Source organism: Ambystoma mexicanum, chromosome 9, assembly GCF_040938575.1.
Source record: "Ambystoma mexicanum isolate Mex_15411 chromosome 9, UKY_AmexF1_1, whole genome shotgun sequence".
Taxonomy (NCBI): domain Eukaryota; kingdom Metazoa; phylum Chordata; class Amphibia; order Caudata; family Ambystomatidae; genus Ambystoma; species Ambystoma mexicanum.
Genome location: NC_090931.1, coordinates 653,569,277 through 653,587,475, shown reverse-complemented (window position 1 = coordinate 653,587,475; position 18,199 = coordinate 653,569,277). Strand labels below are relative to the sequence as shown.

The following is an 18,199-nucleotide window of genomic DNA, read 5'->3' as shown; positions in this document are numbered from 1 at the left end:
GTAAATAATCTAGAGCAGGCCTTGTACCCAGACATCCGATCTTCAAGATGTGCTTACCATCCTGAGACTGATTCCCTGTCAGTTGGACCAAAAGCTTCTGGTTTTCCTCCATTAGACGCGACACTTCATTCTGTAGAAGATGCTCTTTTCTCTGAGCTTCGAAAACCTTCTGCTCCAATTCCTGTGCAAGAGAAACAACAATGTTTACATTGATGCAAGCCCATCAGTGAGTTTATTATCCAAAAGCAAACTTTTCACAATCAAATGTAAAATGCATCCCTCATTCCAAACCTCTAAATTTTAAATCTAATGTACATCCTTTATCTAGCACATCTGGAATTCAACCTATAATCCAAAGTGGTGTAACCACAAACATCTGGTATAAACCACCAACAATCCAAAAGTGATCTATCGCCACATTTACAAACAGCAACATCTATACTTTCCATAATACAATGTACATCAAAAGTTTTTTTTTTCCTCACAGCCACAGGATACCTTTGGGAGATAGTGCGCTGTACAAAAAATGCGAACACAACATATCTTAGAATCCAATTGAGAAGTCAGTGCTCAAAGTCATCACAACAGATCAAGACCTAGAACTAAGCACTACCCATCAACGCTGCCCACTGCAAGCTAATTTACAGTGAACACCATGATTCCCTCAAATACTGGGCCATGCCAACATACCTTGAGCTCACCTCAATCCTTTACCAAGACAACATAAGCTGTGTTCTAAAAACAGACCAGTTTCAACAAGAAAACCAGCGCTTTCCTCAAACCCAAAGACATGTCTATACAACCAGTGCTCTTAGAAAACCATAATCTGCAATAAGGTAATCAATGTTATTGTGAAACCCAGTGCAAGAATGAACTTGTGCACGCAAACACTATGCCAGACCAACAAACTCAGTACTCTTGTCAAACCCAGAACACTGAGGTGCACTCCACACTCTTCCATCTTTAAACCATGGTGATGGGTGATGAAACTGCACGTACAAACTAACCTAAACAGCCCAAGCTTAGCTAAGAAGCAAGAGTGATGTGCATAATAGTAACTAGTAATCTCCATTTTGTCAGCCTTCATGGCACGGCCCACTCTGCCATGCCCCCATTGACTGGTAAAACCACACTTCCATTACTGAACCATAGTTCACTGACATTACAAATCTCTTGAGAGATTGGTTCCCCCTCTCTTTGGAACAGTCGGTCCTAACCCAAACTTTGAAGGAACCTACATTGGATCCCCTGGTTCTTACTTTTTGGCAATTGGTGGTCTACCTTGCCCACTGATGTTGCTGGAGAAGGTTCCCAACACCAAGCTCCAATGATTTTTTGAGAAAGAAGAGATTCCCGATGCTATACAAACTAGACATGGCACAGACCACTCTGGGAGAACATCCTGGAGGCAGCCAATGGTGGAAAGCGAGCACTCCTGGTGATACAGGATTTATTGGCTGCCCTAGACTCTGTTGACCACAATCTTCTGCTAGGCCTGTTGTCCATCATTAATCGAGTCTCAAACTCGATTAATGCACCCAAGATGCTTTCTTTCTCTTTTCCCAGAGTGTCAAATTGGGGAACTTTACTTCCAATCCAGTTGCAGTTAACCATGGAGTCTGCAGGTATCACCTTGGTCATTGGTCCTATTATATATATGTGGCCACTTTTAGTTTCAGAGAAGCAGGTCTTCCAGTTCTCTGTTAAGAGGATGATATGCAAGTTTACATGCAGGTCACTGGACCCAATGATTGCTTCCTCAACTTGATAAAGTGTAAGCAAAAGATCAGTGCCTGAATGAATCAGTAGCTTAAGAGGATATGCTACTTGGTCATCTCTTCACATGCTTCACAGGCACAATACTTTACCAGTCATGATTAGATTGTTTGGAGGGGACACTCGGTTTTGATTGAAGGTTAAGAATTTAGGGGTCATCTGAGACACTGGCCTGGAGCTAAAATTCCATAACAGTGACCAAAGGTTTCCCCCTCCTCCCCCAGACTCCACCAACTCTGACAAATCCTGTTGTTCACACCCACACCAAGGGCCACCATGTTATAGTGGGCACTGCGGTCGATTGAAGATTTTCAATTCAGGCTCCCAGATTACATAACTTCCTATATCCAGGCATGGGATGCACAACTGCTTAACTATGCTCAGGGGGAACTACTGAAGCCTATTCACTTTTCTGTGAATTAGCAGATTTCTCCCTGGAACAACGTACAGTAGGTTTATTGTTTACTGATGATACAGCACCTAGATGCAATTTATTTATTGGTGTTGCGCTATACAGCTCAAGCAGCCAGTTTTCCATTTTTCTAATGAAACCATAGCCAGGTCAACAGAACCAGTGCTGCCTTAAACCGTGTCATGAAAACACAATCTGCACCCTCCTCAAATCCAGAACCATGCCAACGACTTACTGACCAAAATTTACCTCGTTATTCAGGCCTGGATGGCCACCCATAGCCTGTGCCTGAATGACGAGAAGACCGAAATTCCCCTCAAAAAACGTAGTCCAAAATACACCTCATTCAACATAGACGGTAACCTGATCATAACGGCTAAAGAAACAAGAACTTTAGGCTTCCATCTCGACTCTGCTCTGAACCTCAGGAAACAAGTCAATGCCACTGCGACAGTGACCGCCTATACGTGCAAACGTATTCACGCATGTAAAAACTACCTACCAATACCCGCTTGATCTTAGCACGTGCTTTAATCCTAGCCAAACTTGATTATTGCAACGCACTCTACGCAGGGGTGAACAAACAAGTACTAAAAAAAACTCCAAACCTTGCAAAATAATGCATTAAGAACTGCATTGGGCATTCCTAGAAAGGACCACATCTCTGAAACAAGAAGGAGCTAAGAGCTAGAAATGGCTCTCTATCAGGACAGAATCTACTATAAACTGATCTCCATCTCTCACAAATGCCTTAACAATGCAGCTCCAAAATACCTAATAGACATAATCACTCCTAAAACATCAGCTAGACCTACCAAATCAGCAAACCCCTTTTGCATTCTCCCACCTCGCTTCAATTTAAAAAAAGCCGGCGGCACTAGTTTTCCGGTACAAGCAGCTCTAGCGTGGAATGCCCTCCCACTCAACTGACGTTCAGACCTAAACTTCCACAACTTCAGGTCGAATACCAAAAAAATGGCTCCTCACCAAGGACAACACTAGCCGTCAGGGACAGAGTTGTAAATACGAACCTACCTTATTGCCCGAGTCTCCAAGTTAGGATCCACTATGTACTTTGATTGTTATGTACTAGGATCTGGGATTGAACTCTATAGATTTTGCATTAAGCTCTAAATGTATGTATGTATGTATGTATGTATGTATGTATGTATGTTTTCTACGATGTCTTGCAAAGCGCCCAGATACCTTAGGGTGTGGCACGCTGTATAAATAAACAAAAATCTCCCTCTCCAAACTCTGAGCTACAGGGCAACCAATGTTTTTCCTCTATGGTGCAATGCCAGGATCTCATGCACTCTTCCAATACTGGGCCATGCAAACAACCAATGCTCTCCCCACTTTTTTCCATAACAGCAAAGCATGTGCTCAATTCAAACTCTGGCAGAATTTGATCATTTAAGTTTCAAATGCATATTGTGCATTTTATGATAAAATCTAGCTACAAAGTAAAACCTAATAAAGCACATTTAATGAAAACTAGTAGTCTTAACAGGGATGCACATTCAAGATCCTAGCTACTTGCCTAGCATAAAAAGATGCTTGCCGCTCAATTCTCCACAACTACACAGCATACTGTTTCTTGGAGATCACACCAACATCTGCACCTTACCATTTTTCCTAACAACCTGGTTTGCAGGTAGCACGCCTGGATCACTGTAAATCTTTGCAGATAATTAAGTCCATCTTCAATCAGACATTTAAGATTAAGGTAGTTAGTTTAGATCACAATAGGAGCAATATTTGGGAAGGGAGACATTTCTCAGCAGTCCTGCTTTCTAGTCTGGTTTTGCACAAGCTACCATCTCCTAGTAAAGAAACCAGAAGCTCTTAGTTGTGAAGTCTTTCCAAAGAGCATTGTGGCTATGACAGCACGGGTCAACTAACGAAGTAAAAGCCGGACAATCACACGGAGGGTCTTGGAATTGCAGATTATGGTTCGGTCCAAGTGTGTTCTCAAACTCTCAACCCATGCTCCCCGCAACCTCTGTGCCATGTCAGCATGATGTAAATAACTTCTGTCCTTCTCAAACCGTTAGCCAAGTCAAAGTGTTTACTTCAAATTCGTTCATGCTAATTCCTGCCCAAGATCATCTAAACCCACAGTCTCAATACTATAACTGACGTCGCCTGGTTTGGGCATTCTTTAGACCTTTTTATTGACTGTGAGGTCCTGCTCTTTGACTGTGTGCCATGCAACATGCACTTCCTCTGTAATGCATGCACTGCAGCTAAACGAAGGTCCATCACCAAACCCTGTGCTGTCAATTGCCTTCTCACAACAAACTTGCGATTGTGACACCAAAATTCTGCCCATGTCCTCACAACACAAGGTAAACAAACAAATGCTTTCCTTGCATGAACTACTGCAATACAAAGCAAACTACACCACTCTTTTCTGACATATCACTCATATTCTAAAAATATCTGCAGCCCTAGACACATCACCCACCAGTCACCAGAGGTGGGCCTGCACTACATATGCCAGTATCCCTGCAGATTCTGAAAGAAGCTCCCGGATCACCGGTTCTCAACCATTTACACAAACGCCCGTCCACAACCATGAGGATGATGGGGCACAACTACCAAATTCACAACTCTGATGTCCGTCACACCAACCTGCTCATATGCATCACTGACAAGTACATATTTACATTTCATTTAAGATTGTGCAAGGACCCAAAATGCAAAACATTAGCAAGCCAAAACAAAAGACCACAGACACCGAACATGTTTGTGTCATGACATTTATAAAGTTGGATTCCATTATTTTTCTAAAGGATTTAAACAAATAGCTCAGCCCTCACCTCATGCACACAATGTTGCCATAGTCTCTTTCCATTCTACCCATGTTGCAAAGAGGAACCCCTTTTCATTGATTGAGTGAGCATCACTAAGACCCAATCCAGAGACAAGCAAGTTGCTTATTTCATGGTGCTGTAAATCGCTGCCTCAGCACAAGACAGAAAAAGCTGGTGGATAACTGCCACAAAACGCGTCCTCACACGCCCTCTCGGTCTGCCTGCCACATGGGCAATGGCATTTTTTCAGGGTATCTGAACGAAGAATATGAAAACATTATTCAGGCAAAATACTGCTTGCACCTCTGCAATGAACTACAACATGGTTCTTTAGGGACATAACCAAAAAAGTAAATGCGCCTCGCCTGTAATAAAATAAAAAAAGTCATGAAATCACAGCACTTTGCAATACAGGGCCATCAGCTATGGACTACATTTACCCCATAAACTTTTGCTCAGAAAACCATCATCTAGCCTTCACCAAAAAACAAACACCTATATCAAGCCATACTTCCAGCAGATCAGAGGGCCCTGCGAGCACCAAGTTGCCATTCCATTTTACTTTTTGTTCTATGCAAGTCTGTTGGAAATTAAAAACTTGGTTATCAACACAGATGATGGAAGAGCCTCAGGAACAAAAGCCATATTAGTTTATTTACATTAGTTACAATTTCAGCATACCGTTGATATGTTAGACATGGAGACACTGAAGAGTCAGGAATGAAAATTGGGCACAGGTTCACCACATTTCTGGTCAAAGACTTATTGAAAACCATACGTCTCAGAAGTTAACTGTGCTACACTCATCCGTGCATTAATAATGCCTTCGATTGACTACTGCAATGTCTTGAAGACTGGGGTCAGTAAAAACAGCTTAAAGCGCTTGCAGGTACTACAAAACAATGCAGTACGCATTGTTAAAAACGTACCCAGGCATGAACCCATTTCCGCCCACAGAGGGAGCGTGCATTGGCACAAATCCGCTTCAAGGCTATGACAATGGTCCACAAATGCCTATACAATCAAGCCGCTGGTTACTTGAAAGACTGTGTTAAGGCTCATCACCCGGTAAGAACTACCAGATCAACTGATGGTGTTTGCCAGTCTCTTCTTAGGAGTAAACGAGTTAGTGGTATGGGCAGATCCTTTGCCCTCTCGGTCGCCACGTTGTGGAATAAACTTCTGAAAGTTCTACGCGCAGAAAGCAATTTGTTGCGTTTTAGAAAAAGGTTGATAAACATAATTTGAGTAACTAATGCTGGATGACCGTGGTCTGTCTTTCCTCTTCTCTCCTCTTTTCCATTTTTCTTGCTTATTTAAGCCGCGCCCTGATGCCTGCGACTCTGGCGCATTTCAAGTGAATAAATGAATGAAAACCAATTTGAATGCCATAGTTGGCAAGTCTTCCGTTTGGCAAGTTTTACTTTTGTTTTTAATCAAATTAAATAAACAGTCAACCATTTATGAACAGTATGCCTGTGAAGCGGAGAAGCACCTTCCTATATAAATATTGGTCTGCAGCCTAGCCTCTGCCAGATACCAACCATGTTCGGGGTACAACCCTGTCTAAATGAGGGCTCCTGGGCCCAACCAGGTGCAAATCTCAGTACAAAACACAGGCCAAAGCCTAGCTCATGTAGGGGAGGGGTGGTCCAAGGGAACCCCCCCTGGCCTGCATCTCCACCCCAGGTGAGGGCCATGGCTCATCGGGCGTCCCCTCCTTACCACCAGGACCCAGGTGGTGGATGGCTCACCTGCTGGAGACATTGCCCGCACGTATTAAATTTAGCTTGGCCTCAGAAACCATTTTTTGTCTGCTAAAGATGGTGTGAGCTCAGCGCGCTGTAGCGCGGCCCCCACCTTCGGAAAGTTTCAGTCCTCCCTGTCTCCGCAGCACCATGGTAGATCCGCTGCAAGCCCGTTCCCACGAACAAGACGGGCATGATCTAGCGGAATACATTAACATTGTAACAGTTCACCTTCCGCAGTGTATCACTGCTCCCACAATGACCCGGTCAGCAAGGCCTGGGCGATGGGAAGATCTGTAGAATGGTCATCTGCTGAAAGCAGACAGGTACCCAAATATGAATGTAAGAAACCACTTTTAACACATGTATCCTCTCCATACAACCACTCTTACTAAAGAAACCTGTGAAATTGTGTAATTATCGTACATGTCACCAGCCGTGAAGGACCCACACCCCTGCAGGGGTGTGCAAATGATAAAGGCATTTCCGGGGGATTATTCTTCATAAGTATCATTGAAAGCCCCACGCCCCGCGATTCCGCGCCACAACTGAACTTATGCTGCTAGGGTACACAAGAAAACGAATGTAACCATACCAAGGGCACATGTGAAGAGTGTGCGAGAATGCACTCGTCACACGTGTATGTCTAAGCCCCTCATGTGCCACCTCCGCCACGTACAGTGGCGGGTTACCTTCTATGTACTCCACCAACCCTAATACTACCTCACGTACTGCAAATGTATATGCATATAACTAAATACTGTAGTTGTTAAAACATAGTGTATGAATAAGGTGCTCAGACTGGGTATAATCGAGACACATCCAGCAAAGTTTAAATGCATGTTTCAAAATGATTTGAATAAGTATTATAGAGTGTTCAAATGTTTGTGATGTTTTTACCTAAAATCGGCAACACACGAGGGAGATACCTTTGTGAAATACGTGCAAGGCCATTCCCCCTCCCACCCTGCGAAGGCTGCCAAGACATGAGAGCAGAGGCCCGCGCTGCGCTACTCTGCCTCCCCCAACCAGACTGGAGCCGCTTCAAAGATTTGTAGCCCCCTCTGCAGCACCCAAGGCCACGGCCCGCCACCTACATTATTTACAGCACAGCAGTAAACCTCTGCCTGAACACACACTTCCAAAGGCGCCCCCTTGTAAACCCCATAACCCACCGGATCATCTTAGACCTATGGCCCTGTGCAATCAGGACACCCAACACTTTGACAACACACTGCGGCACATCTATAACAACTTCTAACAAGACAGAAAGACCTGTACCGCCCGTCGCAGGCCCTGAAGCTTAGCACCTCGACCTATGGCCCCGGTCAACAGGACACTGGTAACCATGTCCTGACGTATTACCGCCAGACCCCTCACAAGGTACATTCCTCCTGTGTTGCATTAACCTGTAGAATAACCTATTGAAAGATTTACTAAAGAAGATAATGTTGAAATGACTGAATGACTGCGGTGTGCATGGCCTAGGGCAAATAAGTCAGGAAAAGACATTCATCTCTGACACTGGCCGCGATGGCACAACAACACCGCCCGGATGAACTCAACCAACCTGCCAGGCCCAGCCCAACCCACGAGGATGACCAGTGACGTATTCCAGCCAAAGCCAACCACATCACAGCAGCACCTATAGTTAGTCATCGCCACCCAATCCCATCGAACTTGTGCCCCCTATAGTGTGTAGGTTCTTATGACGTTTTTTGTAAATATATACGCCTGTCTTTGCTATTGTCAGACAGAGCGCTCTCGGAGTTTGCAGAGTTCTTTGCATGCCATATTCTCATTGATAAACTCCCATTTAAACTCACCCGCACTCTGTCTTGGCCTTATTCCCGATTTGGGAGAGTCCTTCATTGTCTCTCATTGCGGGGAGGATCGTGCTGGCTGAGGACGCTTGCCTTCAGTGGTGACCCCGAAAGCGTGATTATTATTATTTATTCTTTCCCGACCTAACATTACCGTCCCCTTTTGGCACGAGAATCTCCGGTCGAAAAGGGATACGCACGATGAGCCGGTTCCGGGAGGCTGCCCGCCAACGGCGACCGGTACACTAAGAAGTGCGCACTCAAAAGAGGGTACGGGATCCCGGTTGAAAAATCCCCTTTGAGTACCGCTCGCCGGAGCCGGGGCTGACTGTTGAGCTGACGGCGACACTGCCTGGACGGACCCAGTTTCGGAGACTATCGGTTCAAGACGGGCACGTGAGTACTGAGTGCGAGCGATTGTAAAGGGAGTGGGGGAAGAAGTGTAGGACAGGGAACGAAGAGGGGGTACGCAGATCTACTAGGGGTCATCCTAAAATTTTCCTTGCTTTTTCTTTGCATATGGCCATTAGGATTAAGAGGTGAATAAGAGATAAAAGTGACGGGAACCTAGCTCCGAAAGGGGGTGGAAGGCGGCGCCGCATAGTGCTATCTTGACTAGTACTGGGAATATATGAAGCAGTGGATTATAAGATAAAAGTGTTCAGCAAAAGGGGGCACTGAGAATATATTAGTGACCGCTATTACTTCTTTCTTTTCTTTTCTTTAGGGTTAGGGGGAAAATAAAAAGTGAGATGAACACAAACTTAAGGAGAAAGTAAGAGTCCTACTAGAAGAGGGAAGAGCAGACCTATATATATATATATATGCACATCCATATATCCAAGTAAGACGGGCAGGGATAGCCGGCTAGGGAGGAAAGGGAGGACGGCGTGAATTGTGACTAGAGTGTTACCAAGAGGTGTGTGCACCTCGTATGCGTCAGACGACAAGTTGATGTTGTGAATGTGTAAAACGGCTATGAATGTATAGTAGTTAAATGGTCATGGTAAGTGTGACCGGATAGAACTTTTGAAGACAAAAATGACACGGTGAAGTGAGTGGGTACCTTTTTGATTTCCGGGTTGATATTGTCAAAATAAATGATGATTTGCTCTTGTATGTGCCCCCCAAAGAGAATAGAATAGAAACTGTGTACAGCCAGTTTTGTTTTGCGCAGACAAGGGGAAGAGCACAAAGGAGCTCGTTATTGATTGTGAAGTAGAAAACGAAAAATAATATTGATAATACACCTACATTGTAGTTGCAGACACACAGAAACACACAAGTACTAGGAGGGCACAGGGATGGGGGCCGAAACACTATTATCACATATTTGTAAGAATCTGCCAGGGTACGCGAAGCGGATTAAGAAATATCACGACCAATGGATAACCGAGTTGAAGGGAGAAGGGTTACCCCAGATATGGCCCGAGGGAGGGTCATTTGATAAAAGTGTTCTGGATATGGTGGCCACATGCATTTGTTTGAAGTACAAGGGGAAGCAGTTGCAAAATAGGAGAGAAGTATTAGATCTCTGGAGGTTATTTGAAGAGATACCACCGCCTAAAACACCAGCATTAAATCCTGATCTCTCGTCCACCACAGACAATCCACTAATGATACAGAAAGATGTTAAAGAATTGTCAAGTGTAGCGCCACCAGTAGAGGTAATAAGTTTGTACCCGATATTAAACAAGCCTGTGCCCGCAGAAGGATACAGTGACCCCACATATGTGCCTCCCCCGACAACTACTACACCCCGCCGGCCCACGGCACCCCCACCATATGAAAGTACAAGAGAGCGAGGCCAGGCAAGTACACAAAGGGTGGACATAGAGAAACTCACAGATGGTTTACAATCAAGACTCTCAATAGCAAAAGATGAGCTCTCCAGGATAAAAGACATGTGTGGGCAAACATCACTTAATGCGGCTAGATCAGGGCGCACGTCTAGAGCGCCAGGTGAGAATAGAAAACCTGAAGAGGGGTGGAAAAAAGGTGAGATACTGTTCAGAATTGAAGAAGAACCGACACAAATAATCGAAATAGGGACACAAGAGGGAGATATCGACAATGAAGAAAGGCCTATGGGGGACAAAGAGGAATTACTATGTGATATAAGGGACGAGTTAGAAGAAAGCGACAGGTTGAGCATGGCAATGGGAGGGGGAAGCGAAGGGGGGGATGGTACAAGTTCAATGAGAACCCTGGATGAGGAGTGTACGGGGCGATTAAGGAACAGAGTGGGGAAAATGGCATCACTGGGGACCTCAGCAGCCAAAACGGGTCCGGATGCAACGACAAAAGGAAGACTACAGCTCCCGTTGATACACAGGGGAGGAGGGAGGCCTAACTATATCCCATGGGCTCATATGGATAAAGCCAATTTATTAAAGCTATTGCCCCCGTTATCAGGAGGGGCAAGTAAGTGGATATACGCCTTTGAGAAACACACTGCTGGGGTACCCCTAGCAATAGGAGATGTGAAGAGCTTGCTTGTATCAGCAGTGGGGGATCAGGCTGAGAGAGTATGGGTCAAGGCCGGTTTCCCGGGAGTAACATTAGACAGCGACCTTACGTGAAACATTCCCAGATACGCCAGACTTACAGTCAGTGATGCAGTGTACAATGAATGACGGGGAGGAGGCTATGGATTACATTTTCCGGGTCCAAGAGATGTGGAGAGCAGAAACGGGCACGCCCTGGTATCAATCGACATCTTTATTTTACTTCATTATAAAAAGAGGGCTCCCCAAAGAAGTGCAAAAGGCGCTCGACAAGATAGCAGGTATTGAAGCAAAGGGATGGCCTGAGATTCAGAGCATAATAATACACCATTGTACGCGAATAAAGGAGAGGGAGAAGGAGGTGGCGCAGAAAAGATTGGCAGACGAGGCAAAGTTAGTACAGACAAAGTTGGTGAAGGTTGCAGCAGCAGTAGCCGCGCTCCCACACAGCAGGGAGGGAGATGACGAGGAGATGGGGCTGATAGCAATACAAGGAAGGGTGGCAACTAATTGGGTTGGAGCAGGACAGCGGCAGTGGAATGAACAGGAGCAAGGCGGAGGTCCGCAGTGGCAAGAGTGGACCCCTCGAGGGGGACGAGGTGGGTACAGGGGCCGAAGAGGAGGTGGACAGGGGTATGGGGGAATGGGGGGAAATGGATGGCAGGGCCCTAGAGGCACACAAGGGAGTTGCTGGAACTGCGGACGGTGGGGGCATTACTCTAGGGAGTGCAGAGCTAGACCCAACAATGGGTTCCAAGAGGTAGAACAGTATGGCCACCCCCACCCGGGGAGCCCATATGGTCTTCCAATGGGACAACAACAGCTGAGAAACCCAGGCCGAGGTGATGCCGAGCAGCAACAGGGGCACCAGTATAGAACACAGAACCACCCCCAAAACAATGACAATATGCAGTATACGCCAGGCAACCCCTTCGCGACAACAGCAAACGGGGCCCCCGCACCAGCACCTTACAACGGCATGTCAGTGGTTTCAGGAAGTGTCTTTAATCAGGGGGGAGCGATGAGACACCCCGCATAGGACAGCCCACAGAGAACACTTGCGTGTCCAGTTCTGTCTACAACCTACAATGCAGCAGAGGAACCATTGGTAGGGGCGCAGATAGGAGACAAGCAGTTCATATTCATGGTTGATTCGGGAGCGGAAAAATCATGTATCAGAGAGGGCCGGTTCCCGTTATCTAACCGAAAGTTAGAGACGCAGGGGTTCTCTGGGGCTGTAATTGAAGTTCCTTACACAGAAGCATTGGATGTAACAGTGGGGGGTAAAACTGTAAAGACACCCTTACTGTATTATGAACACTCACCAATAAATTTATTAGGGAGGGATCTCCCGAGTAAACTTAACATGACCATATCATTTATCGAGAGAGGAATAGTGTGTTCTACACCCGGGATACCGCCCCTTGCGTTCAATGTTGGTAGTGCAAGCTTACACAACCACACAGGAGGTACGAGGGCTGCCGGAAAATGAGGAAATGTTTATTGAAGGGCTAAAGACTTTGGCCCACATAATTCCAGAACTAAGAAGAATGGACTGGAGGATCCCAGCGGAGTTCCTCTTCCGCCCCATAGTGTGTCCCGACAGCACCAGGATCAGTGGTATCATTAGACTTGCATGCTGTACAGGTGTCAGCGAAAAGGATCGCTGCAATTGGAATGGATAGGGAGGGATGCGAGTGCGTACAGTGCTCTGTACAAATGCCAACATCGCCCTACGAGAGATAACAGATGAGGATCTCTTTTCAGAGACAGAAAGGGATGGTGAGATAGTAATGGAAATAGCGATGCTCTGTGACATTTTGATTCAAGCCAGGTAAACACCCGTCCAATTGATGGCAGTGGTGGGAGCACCACCGTCGTTTTTTGATGACGACATGAGGCTCGTACCAAATAATTTGTGGACAACAGGCCCCCATGATGTCGGGCTGTTGCACGGAGTACAACCTGTGGTAATGAAACTAAAGCAAGGAGCAATTTTACCCCGAGTTAAACAGTATCCATTGTCCTGTGAAGCTGAAGAAGGGATAAAAGACAATAAATGCACTACTAGCACAAGGGATAATAGTGCCTTCAAACTCCCCATGTAACACATGTATCTATCCAATCAAAAAAGCGAAAGGAGGGTCTTGGAGGATGATACAGGACTTACGCCCCCTAAGTGATGTAATTCAGAAGGAGTTCCCTCTAGTCCCGAACCCTGCATCAATACTATGCAGCATCCCGAAAGTGGCATCACATTTCACAGTAGTAGACTTGAAAAACGCATTTTTCTCAATACCCCTGGCTGAAGAGAGTAGATACGTTACAGCATTCACACTGGGGGGTAAAAGATATGAACACTGCAGACTACCACAGGGATACTGTGAGAGCCCGAGCATATTCAACCGCATATTGCATGAAGACTTGGGAAACCTATCAGTTGAGAGTACGATTATTCAGTATGTAGACGATTTATTAGTGTGTGCACAAGACGAAGCAACATGTAGAAAAGATTCAACAACGCTCCTGACTTTACTGGCCAACAAGGGATACAAGGTAGACAAGGAGAAGCTACAGTACTGCCTGACTGAGGTCATATACCTGGGACAGCTCATATCAAAAGATGGAAAAAGAATAATTCCCGACAGGGTAGAAGCAATAAGATCAGTAGGAGAACCCGCAACAGTGAAAGACATGCAGAAATTCTTGGGGATGTGCAATTATTGCCGCGCATGGATATTAGACTATGCAGCATACACGAGACCCCTCCTACAAGCACTCAAGGAAGCACAACAGGAGAACAAAAAAATAGAATGGTCAGAAGAAATGAGCACATCATTTCAATCATTAAAAGAGCTAATTTCAAGCGCTCCAGTGCTAGCAAACCCTGATTATGGACGCGAATTTTACCTATTCTCACACTGCAAGGGAACACTCATGACAGCAGTACTGACACAAAAGACGTCCCTAGGACACAAGCCATTGGCTTACTATAGTGGTACTTTAGATGCCGTGATGCAAGGTCATTTCGCGTGCGAGCAATCACTCGCTGCAGCCGCGTTCGCGATTGAGAAAAGTGCCACAATAGTAATGGGTTGCCCTGTGACATTGTTTGTGGAACATTCATTATTTGCAATACTTGAGAGATCAAAAAGCACACTGACAACACAGCGGGCGACAGCCTACGAGATTATATTGTCTAGCGCCAACATCCATGTGGTAAGATGCAAGACAGTGAACCCCGCCACATTCATTACAGAAGCATGCACACTAGAGGACATGCAGGACCACGATTGCGCGACCTACACAGGAGAAAGAGGGGAGGACACAGTGGTGTGTGAGAATGCTCTGAGCGAGGGGGAAGTGTACTTCGTGGATGGGTCTGCATCTATTGACGTGGACACGGGAGAAAAACATGTCGGCATGGCAGTAGTGAGGCTAGAAGACGGTGAGTATGAAACACTAGTGCAGTACCGCCTCCCATCACACTACTCCGCACAAACAGCAGAACTAATTGCGCTCATAGAAGCACTACATGCAGCAAAAGGTTGCGCAGTGACAATATATACAGACTCAGCTTACATGACAACGACAGTACATGGAGGACTAGCAAGGTGGGGGCGTAGGGGGTTTCGACGGGCAGACGGAACACCAGTACAGCATGCAGAGTTGTTGAAAGAGTTAATTGAGGCCCTACAAAACCCTACTGCAGTAGCAATAGTAAAGTGCCAAGCACATACATCCAACACAGACGTTGTGTCTTTGGGGAACGCGGCAGCGGACGCTGCCGCCAAGGAGGCTTCGTATTTTCAGAAATATGACGCAGGTGAATACATGCTGTGGCATAAGACAACCGAAGAGCCCCTAGAAGGGTACAACATGATGCTCATATCACAAATCCTAGAATTGCAGGAAGGAGCTAGCGCAGACGAAAAATTGATGTGGACTAAACGAGGGTGCAGCAGGTCGGGAACAGACTTGCTGTGGCGACAAAATAACTCAGGGAAAGTGGTGATGCCCATCCAGTTACTAGAAATTGCGTTTCAACAATTACACTTCCCCGCACATAATACCAAACAGCACATTGCAGCAGAAATACAGGAAGAATGGTTCGTGCCCTGTCTCCAGGAGCACGTATCTCGATTAGCAATGGAATGCACAACATGTCAGATCTACAATTCAGGAATGACACTACGCACACTCCGGGGAACAATTCCTAAACCCAATGGCCCATTCAGAGAACTGCACATTGATTACGCAGACATGGGGGAAAGGTGTAATGGCGCACGGTACATGATCGTGGTTGTGTGCCCATTCTCAAGGTGGGTGGAAGCTGGACCATGTGCGCGACCTGATGCTAAAAGCGCCGCCAAGTTCCTAGTGAGGGAAGTGTTCCCGCGCTGGGGAATTTGTGACGTGATTCGCTCAGACAACGGCACTCATTTTGTGAATGAACTTTTCAAGGAAGTCACTCCATTATTGGGAATAAAACATAAATTGTGTTCGATTTATCACCCCCAAAGCAATGGCGTAGTGGAAAAGATGAACGGACTGTTAAAGGGCAGGTTATCAAAACTATGCTTTTCATTGAAGAAAAATTGGATATACTGTCTGCCCCTTAGCTATTTGAACTGAGAAATCAGCCAAGTAAAGATCACCATTTGTCCACGCACGAAATCGTGACTGGGAGACGAATGCACACAGCACACTCCCCACTGCGCGAACACTCAGATGCACACAGGAGCGCCGCGATATTGGGAGAAGAATTCACGGACTATTTGAAAAAATTAACAAGGGCAGCGCGCGCAATATCAAAGCAGCTCTCCCCACCCTTCACTAGAGAGGAGGGAAACATAACAGGGTCTGTCACAGAGCCTGAGCAACAGCTACTGCTAATGCCGGGCGAACTAATTTATGTCAGGAGTTTTGTGCGTCGATGGAAAGCACCACGGTTCCACGGCCCATACGAGGTAGTGTTCTGCACGCCCACAGCTGTAAAAGTGAAGGGCTTGAGGTACTGGATACACTTGACAGACGTGCGAAGAGCTTATAATAGTGTGCAAGAGGAGGCAGATGAGGAGGCACAGACAACAGCAACCGATTGAACTGAACAGAATGTCTGAATGTTGACTTGTGTTTGTGCGTTAGCAATGCACGTGAATGGGAAAGTGACTGATGAAGTATTGCTGCATTCTCTTATATACAACTGGGAAAGAAAGAAAAAAAAAATGTGGTTTTTTTGGACTTGTATGTAATTAATGAAGTGATCGAATTATGACCTGCTTACACCCTTGTCTGTGAATACCGTTCCCCGCAACCCTACCCGCTCCCATTCCCCGTCAATATATATATTGGCACTCATGGTGCCAACAAAACGTTTACATGCATGCACTTAATGCACTTTTATATCTCAAACAGGAACTACCATGGCATCTAACAGGCAGCCTGCAACGGATAGAATTAGTAGAATGAGAGAATTATTAAATGAGAGATGTAGATATTCGTATGAGTGCGGATTATCTGTATGCATTACGATGTTTTTTATGCTAATGTTTGGTCTGGTTACATATTGGTTTATAGCGTTCATCTCTATCGAGATGAACGAGGGGGGAGGGATTAACAGCACTGGGATTAACAGCACCACTAGGACCAATGTAACTGCAAGTGTCACTGTAAGGGAAGGTGATTTTCTGGTATGGGACGGAGCTAAACTTGTATGGGGATATCGCACCACACCATCCAATGTTGTCATATCAGAGAAGAAAGAGCCACAGGGTGGAACGCAAAACAACACAGTATCTCCACCAGTGATGTATAGGTATAATGCTCGTAGTTTAAATGACCGAAGCCCGTCTGCCATATCATGGTTGTATAACACCCCCACCAGCCAACCTGCCCACACCCTAAAAAATGACCTGCAAGATAACGTCAGGGACGAAAAAGAAAAGCTGCTAGCAATACACGAAATATTATATGATGCATGGGCCACGGGGGGCGGGAACGGGACAGGGGGGTCTATTCTATCCCTCGCCCAGGGAGTTGGGAAGTACATGAGGAACAAGAACAACAGACGGAAGAGGGAAGCAGGGAGGAGAAAGTATGATGAGTACTATGGGCTAGGTCTAGATAAGATGGAAGACCCACGACACCCCCACCAAACAAATAAATGGTATGCGGATATGAGTGCCACAGCCAAAAAAACAACAAATGAGAGCTGCTATGTCTGCTCCCTCATTCCTCACGCTTCAGGTACACCCAAAGTATTGCTACCCAAAGAGTTGCCAATTATAGATGCCCAATGTCTCCTTCATCTCACGTTATGCAGGATTAAGAACACCTTCCAGGCACACGAAGTTACTTTTCAAATGCTGCAGAACGAGAAAACATGCTATCCAAAGACGGCAGGGGTGATATGTTTGAAAGAACCGTTTTTTGTAATACAAGGGACACTTTTTTCGGATAACAAGTGGAAGGATGAAGAAGTAATGTGCAAGGCGGAAGCACTGAGGTGTGGCACCAGAGAAATTGCAGTGGATAGAAGAAACATGCACACCAGTATGGAAAGAACACATTTCAAAACTAACTTGGGTAACCGCCATTGAAAAACCTTTCAAACTACAGAGCGAAATAGACTATGAACTATGTTTTAAAGGAGAGGGGAAGATCTCCATGGGAACAAACAAGAACTGTAACAAGACCCTCACCATCCCAGATCTGAGAAAAGGGACAACGGCCCTTATGGACACGTACTGGGTATGCGGCAACCAGGCATACCTACATCTCCCCCCGTCATGGAGTGGCAGCTGCTCAATGGCCACTCTGCACTCAGCCCTAATGGTAATACCAGAGAGCCACATCGACGGAGCAAAAGGACACAGGCACGCCTGCAACAGAGTGCAGCCCAGCCAACTGCGGAGTCACAAATGTACGTCCTATCTTCCGGAAGCAAGGGAGAAGTGCTGACCCGTAACAGACATGCATCAAACTACATATCAAAGGAATCATCAGAGCTATTGGCTCAGATCCCAGATAAATATCGATTATTCAGCTCAGCAGAAACATTCTTTGCCTCACTGGTCTCAAGTGTCCAAGCAAGAGCAAATGCAAAATGGCT

The 18,199-nt window shown here is 45.8% G+C and overlaps 1 protein-coding gene across 3 annotated transcripts in view; it reads right to left on the bottom strand.

Annotated features, from left to right (window-relative positions):
- RILP (Rab interacting lysosomal protein) overlaps positions 1-18,199 on the bottom strand; it is a 259,539-nt gene that overhangs the window by 145,033 nt on the left and 96,307 nt on the right. For all 3 annotated transcript variants that reach the window (XM_069615407.1, XM_069615408.1, XM_069615409.1), the window contains one exon: positions 58-181. In XM_069615407.1, coding sequence (XP_069471508.1) covers positions 58-181 — 124 coding nt within the window. The remainder of the gene's footprint in view (positions 1-57; positions 182-18,199) is intronic.